This window comes from Notothenia coriiceps, unplaced genomic scaffold (assembly GCF_000735185.1).
Source record: "Notothenia coriiceps isolate Sejong01 unplaced genomic scaffold, NC01 NC01_scaffold00019001, whole genome shotgun sequence".
NCBI classification, from domain to species: Eukaryota; Metazoa; Chordata; class Actinopteri; order Perciformes; family Nototheniidae; genus Notothenia; species Notothenia coriiceps.
In genome coordinates, this window is record NW_011351702.1 from 1,123,464 (window position 1) to 1,130,850 (window position 7,387).

At 44.4% G+C, this 7,387-nt stretch overlaps 1 protein-coding gene across 2 annotated transcripts in view; it reads left to right on the top strand.

Annotated features, from left to right (window-relative positions):
* The window catches only part of LOC104951684 (neuronal growth regulator 1-like), a 42,192-nt gene extending 35,968 nt beyond the window's left edge, over window positions 1-6,224 (top strand). For both annotated transcript variants that reach the window (XM_010778407.1, XM_010778408.1), the window contains one exon: window positions 5,857-6,224. In XM_010778407.1, coding sequence (XP_010776709.1) covers window positions 5,857-5,957 — 101 coding nt within the window. In that variant the 3' untranslated portion in view covers window positions 5,958-6,224. The remainder of the gene's footprint in view (window positions 1-5,856) is intronic.
* Window positions 6,225-7,387: the final 1,163 nt, after the last annotated feature.

Here is a 7,387-nt window from a genome sequence, read left to right on the forward strand (position 1 = left end):
GGGGGGGCAGAGAGGGCAGGAGGAGGGGGAAGCCTCCTTGAGATGTTATCGGCCTGTATTGATGGAGCCGCTCATGGAGATGCAAGTAGCGTCGGTTTATCGTAAGACATTTCTCATAGCCACGGCCAGACTGTAGCTGTCATCACGGGGGCGCAGTAGCTAAGCAACTGCTGACTCAGCAACATCTTTGGGCCTGCAGCAGGACTTGAACAGAAATAAGACCCTGATAAGCATTAAAATGAGAGAGAGACGGGGGGCTTTGGGAGTTATTAGAGACACAAATATAAGCGGGAGATTATTATAGAGACAGTGAACGGAAGAGAGAGGGAGAAAAAAGAAAAGTAGAGCTTCATGCTGACTCCATTTGTTTGTGTCCCTGTGCATTTTATTAAGCCTCTAACATTAAACAGATTTAGCGGGAGCATCCAAAGTCATGCAGTAATTATGCTTTTAAAAAAATGCTGTGATTAAAAAGGTTCGCTCAAAGTATCAATCCAATGTACTGCTTTTTTCTGTTTGTTTATTCCCAGAACGTGCTGATGTGGATTTACCCTCTAAATTTAGAAAAGAGAAAAAATAAACTACAAGGGAAAATTCATGAAACATTTGAAAAATGGAGATTTATCCATCAGGCGTGCATATAAAGTACATCATTTGCAAGCTCAGTGGTTTCCTGCATCAAGCATGTCCTTGAATTGATAGGTGCAATAAACATACGTGTAGGTCACTCTGAATTTTAGATGCCAGACTCATAACTTCACTATTCAATATATATACTTTCTGTTTAAGCTAGAGGAGGAGAGAGACAGTGTTTAACTGAGGAGTGGATCAATAATGAAGAAGAACAGTATCTGTGTGGAGAGCGCTGCGGACGGCTCACACTGTGCTGAGGTGGCTCTCTTATGTGTCCAGATACCCCGCAGAGACGTTGATTAAGTCAAGCCGAAGGCCGGAGCCTGCCTGCAATCGAGAGCCCCGAGCGCACTCAGTAAGCTATCAGGTGACCCGTCTCTCTCACTCATTCACTCTCCAGTTAGATACTGATGCTGAGAGGAGCTATTAAAGGGTCCAGCCCCAAAAAGCATTCTGCTGGGTGTTGATAACCGGCAGGTACCTGGAGGAGGAGGAGGAGAGAAGGCGGGAAGGAGGGAGGGGTGAGCTGAGGTTATGGCAGCACTGGGAGGCGGAGGAGGGTAAATGATCTCTGAAGGCCATCTTATTAATGGAGGCTTTTCATTACTAGCACTAATGCAAACGATTGGTGGAGCTAATGAGCTTGAAGGTCCGTGTGAATGAAGGCTCCATGGAGCTGCAGTGTGTGATGATCGCAGCGGGAGGCGAAGGTGATGAGTTCTGAACATCATATCTGGCCATGATGAACATTTAGCTTGTAAAGAGGAATAGAGAGAGAACGGGATGAATGAGCTGATGGGTCGGCAACTCAATTGAGCAGCAACTCAATATGGCAGGCTGCTACAGGCAAGAGCGTACAAGCCGAGCGTCAGAGGAGAGCATTTCACTTTCAGTGGATTGAAGTGAGGTAAAGCGAGGGGAATGTCTTGATCGCCTTCTTTAAATGTGCTTCACATTCTCAGTGTTTAAGCATTTAAAACACGACGGAGCACAGCGTGTTCTTTGAAGGTGAGGCATCCCCCTCATCAAATGTCATGAGCGTTGCATGATATCCCATTTAAAGTCTTTACCAAACAGCAGCGCAGTTCCCCTGGAAAACCCCCCCCCCCCTTGCTTTTAGTTTGTACTGTACTGTCAAAGACACCCTTGGTGGCGGCTGTGAACCTGCATGTAGAGGGATTTATCCCGATTTACAGCATGGTGTGTACAGGATCAGTTCTGGCTCAGGAGTGTCTCATGCGGGCTCTCGCAGGGGAGCGGCGGGAGGGAGGACCGAAGGCCACCGATGGATGGTCAAGGACACTGAACCCCTCCCCCACCCCCCTGCTCAGAAGAGCCCATCTCTGAAGCCGTGTCCTCGGGGGGATTGGGATGCTGCCTGGCTCGCTGCCGTTTGAGCTCCACTCATGACAGCCTGCTCCGAGGATACCAACTCAAGGGAGGAATTATCCGCTAAACTACAAAAGGACGAATCAAGAAACTTAATCCAACATAAAAACAGGGGCAGATTCTGTCTTATTCTCCTTGCTTTTTCACATGTGCTGTCTTGGGGAATATGTATGAAACTGTACCCAAGATAAAAACAAGACTGAGGCTTTCTGAATGGAGCTCAAACCCAGCATGTGTGACGGTTAAAGGGCCGACCAGAAGAAAGGGAAAGCAGCTCATGCTATCACGTAATGAATGATGATGTTCCAGAGAGTTACAGTGCAGTGCATCACACTCGAGATGATACTCAAAACAAACCCCGCATTCAGTGTCACTGTTGCATATTTCAGTATGATTCATTATCTGTGTCAACAGTGACTGAGGTTCAGGGCCTTAGCAGTTGTTGTGCATATGATATGTGGGTGACAAAACTGCTGTCGATGGAGATTTTGGTGAGAAGGGGGAGGGAAGAGGAGCGAGGGAGAGAGTGGCTCATGCTCCCGGCACACTATTTAAAGCTGATGGCTTCAGTCCAGAACGAGAGGAGAAAACTAGGGATTTTTATTTTTATATGAATCTGGCTTGAGCTAGAGAGACTTACGTTTTTCATTTCAGTTCAGTTGCAAAACAGTAATCGAAGTGCATCGCTTTCATCTCCACTTATCTCCCCCACTCCTCTCCCTTTGGAGTGCCGCTTGTCTTCCCAGCATTTGCGCATCTTGACACTGTTGGTTTCTTTATGATATATTGTCTGGTATCCGGCTACTTCATTGTAGCTCGCTGCTGATGTACATGGCAATTAAATTCAAACCCAAAAGAGGAAGAGCTCATTCAGAGAGACCCCCCCTCCTCTTCCTCTCTCTCCTGTCCGCTGCTGCTGCAGTCTTGCTCTCGCACCCCTTTCAATCACTGTCTCTTTTCCCTGCTCTCTCTTCCTTTGATTCCTCTGTGTTCTCCCCCGTATCTGTCTTCCTAATGCGCTCGCTTCCTGTCTGTCTCTGTCGCCTCTCTATTCCCTTCATGTTAATAAGCAGAGTAATGTTGTTGCAGGCAGTTCCTGGTTGGGGAGTTAATTAAAATGTAAAGTTACAACCCACACAGTGAAAACAATGGAGGTCTCTGCTTTTTTCTCAGTGACAATGGGAGATATTAAACACCCTTAAAATCAAACGCTGTAAGGAGGCAGGAAGCCAGTAACACAGACTATCGCCCAACCTCACTTCCCCTCCTGATGTACGGAGGGGTTTATGTTGCGCTCTCTAGACCAGTCAAAATTAGTCGTAGCATTGCACCAGTAATTACCTGCCGAGCCCCCTGAACTGCTGCATGAAGAGAAGTTGTGTACAAGTTATTAATGTGATTACTGCAGCATTTACTGAGCCAGAAACTACTCTGACACTGATCAGATGAGAAACTGTAGGAAGGGAATAGTGGCATCTGCCTATTCCCCACCCACAACACACACACACACACACACACACACACGCGCGACCCAAATGATTCTGCTAGCTAGTACAATGCAGCGCACTCAGGCTCGGGCAACAGTGGGCCGGCTGAGCAGGACAGGAGCAGTTGCTATGGTTACCGTTTCTCGGCTCGCTCTCACAGCCAAGGAAAACTGTGTCATTATCCTGTACTTTGGATAGGAGAAGAGAGAGAGAGGAGGGAAACAAAGGGAGGGAAAGAGAGGGGTAGAAAGGGGAGACAAAGATAGAAAGGCAGAGACAAGGAGAGGGAGTGCATCCAACACACACATCATCAACATTTGCAAACATTTGTGCCGCTCTATTCTCCACTCTTCCCTTTTCCTCCCTCTGTCTGTCCGTCAGCTGAGCTGTAGGTTTCGCTCTAATTGGTAAACAACTTCAGTGCCAGCGAGTAATGCTTGAAAATATCAGGTAAAAGCTGTGCTGTGTCAGGTGATAATGGGATGTGTGTGTGTGTGTGTGTGTCCCTGTGGAAATTGACTCCAACAAGCTTTTATGTTGGTAAAAAAAGGATCAATCACTGCACCATTGTATTTATTTTTGACACACCAACAGCCGTATGCCACTCTAATGACATCCAGCTCTGGTTCTTATTGAATTAATACTTTAGCCACAATAAAAGAAGCACAGTGGCAGAACAACCCTTAACCGCTTCTTACCTGAGAAATGCACTAAGATATGGACGTTATACTGTATGTCCATGACAGCTTCTGTGAGTGTACAGTACGAGTACATTGGATATTTTTGTTATTGGCTGTGCTCGGTTTGTTTGTGCAACGTGAGGTCCACTTCAGAGGAGTTACATTGTGAACTAATTACATGGCTGTGTAAATAGAGGCACCCTGCTGATATGGGCTGTGCACCACATGATTTCCCCTGGTAGAGCAGAGCCTGTTTGCAAAGTGTGTGTGTGTGTGTGTGTGTGTGTGTGTGTGTGTGTGTGTGTGTGTGTGTGTGTGTGTGTGTGTGTGTGTGTGTGTGTGTGTGTGTGGAGGGACAGCATGATTTGTAACCTGTGAGCTGTGCTTTATTGAGCTACAGACTAAAAGAGTGTGTCTGTTGTTGAGGAGGCAGAGCAGCCCCTCCAAATGAAAGGCTGCCCTCTCCTTCCCGGTCCTCCTGACGCAGCTCTCCGGAGAGGCCTTGTCATATTACTGTGGCTGTCTGCTGGTCACAGAAACACAAGCAGCATAACACAAAGCCTTTGATAGGAATGTGAAAAAAAAGACCTTGTGCTGGCCTCATTTATTCTCCTCTCTCCACTGATGGCTTTTTTTTCAGTTACACTAATGTGAAAGAGGAGAAGTGTTTTGACACCCAACTAGAAAAATATGAAATGGAAGACAAGTGTTTTGGAATATATTAGTATCGGTAGTTAGTTGGGTGTTTTCATTCAGTGCTGCCTAATACTTTAACGCTTCCACAGAGAGAGGGATAGTGCTTTCTGCTCCATTTCATTTGTGTTGCTGTTAAATTATGAATTTTAGATTAAAGGACCTGCAACCCACACAGGTGTTTTCAATTATTCAGGCTCATTAGACCTCGAGTCAGGTTAAATCTATGGACCAATAGGAATAATTACAGGGTCAGTTGGCCGGCCATTACAGTACATGTGCAGCATAGTGGAGGAACTGTCTATCAAGCCTAGATTTGACACATCCTCATAAGATAAAACACCTGTATTATTGGACTACTGGTGTGTATGTGCTTAAAGATTTTACTTTTGAACTGGTCTAGACCCTAAAATAGTGTCTAGTTTAGCCCCTTGTCACAATTCCCTTTCAACGCTGCATCTATTTAATAATGGCCCAAAAAACATATTTTTAAAAGATATCTTAGAGCTGTTAGCTGTCGCACCAGGGAGTGATTTTGCCTCTGAACCTCTCACCAGGTGTCATTTCAAACTGGTCAAAAATGTTAAACTATTATTACACAATTGGCTAAGAGTACGTGTGGCTGATTTTAGATTAGGAAAAAGCGTGGCAACCAGTTTTTCCACACATATTTTAATACATATTTAAACGAGAAACAAATCTTACTTCACCATTAAAACATTTCTCCTTAAGAATAATGAAAAAAATGAACTTTTACATCAGTACATATCCAGACTTTCATTATACAGTAGCAGCAGTCTTATAAAAGTATAAATGACACCTTTAAACGGAGAAACCAACTCTAAACAGCTAAAGTGGCGCAGTAATTGCAGGTTTAACCGTCCCATTTGGAAGCACCATGCGAGGCCCGCAGGTTTTCAGGTGTTGAAAGTGCAATCACAACTAATCAGAGCTTCTCTTGTTTTCGCCCACAGCGCCCAACACTGCGCCCTATGGGAGCACAGGAAGTGCAAACGTCCCGCTGGCCTGCTGGTGCCTGGTGCTGGCGCTCGCCTCCTTCATCAGCGTGTACTAGCGGGCGCCAGTCCGGACACAATGACTGTCGAGAGCATTTATGAGTCCTTTTTGACATTTCTGAAGGCTGGAATCCAATCTGGTACAGTTTGTTGAAAAGCCGTGATTGGGGGAAATAATCAGCGTTAATTGTGAGGGAATATTTACCTTTTTTTTTTTTAATGCTTTTTGGTGAAATTTCTGTCATGTAAATATGATGTTTTTTTTATTATTATAATTAATATTATTTCCTCTCTTCTTTCACCTCACCTTGTGAATCAGTGCTCCCCGCCCCCCCTCCCACCCACGTCCAATCATCTCAAAAGGCCCCCAACTTTGCCCCAAAATGAGTTACTTTGAATGCTCTGGAGGCGATGGCGCAAAAACATTTTCATCCGTTTTTTGTACATGGCTAGACGAAAAGAAGCAATGTGTGCCAAGTCTCTCAGTACCACAGAAATTACCGGATACCAATGTTGTTTACTTGAATAGTATTATGGGTTGTTGAACAAAGAAAGACATTTAGATTCCCTAAAACATACGAATCAGGATTACGGAGTGTGCTTAAAATACAAAAAAACTGCAAAAGAAATTCCAAAAAGAACAAAAAGACAGGCTTTTTTAGGACCTGTATTGCATGATTACTTCTAGATGGATAACAGTGTTTGAAGGTTGCTGTGTATTCGAAATGGGTCCTTCGAGTTATATGCCTGCCTCACAGATTTGATCAGGCAACCGTCAAAGTAGGAAAGTATTACTGATCGTAATCTTTATATTGAACTATTAGTGTACGGCTTTTGTTTTAAGTGGGACCAGCTTTCTCATTTTCGGACAAGAACATTAACACAGTCATGAAGTGGTACAGTAAGAAGGGAGGAACATCGCGGCCTATGTTACATTTTTCTTGAAAATACTCATACGGCAGTTGAACACGTTTTCTTTCAGAGAGCCACAAACATGAAATCACAACAACTGTTGCAGTTGAGAAGAAAAGCAGCAGCCCAAGATCAACTGTTGAACGCTTCTCTCTTAAAGACGGGCCTCTTTGAAACAGGCCACCTCCAGTGGGCGTCTGAGAGCAGCGTTAGGCTATGAATTTTATTATACACCTATTGATCATCGTCTGGGATGAAAACCCACAGCTGCACACTGAATAGTCGCTGGAGGATTTTGCCTTCAACTTTTGGCAAGAATATCTAAATAAATGGGACTCCGGAACGCAGCATTCTGCAATTCCTGGTTTTTCCTATGTTTTTCTTTACAGATAAATCAATACTTTAATGTATTCCAGTCTCTTACAGATAAATATAGGTACGAGCATTGCCCCAGTTAACAAAGAAGGAACATTCTAGGAGAGCCAGAAGATCCATACTACTTGAGATTTCTGGTTTATACACCATATATGTTATCTAAAAGAGTTCAATAAATAAAACTTGCTTTGCCTCCAGATCC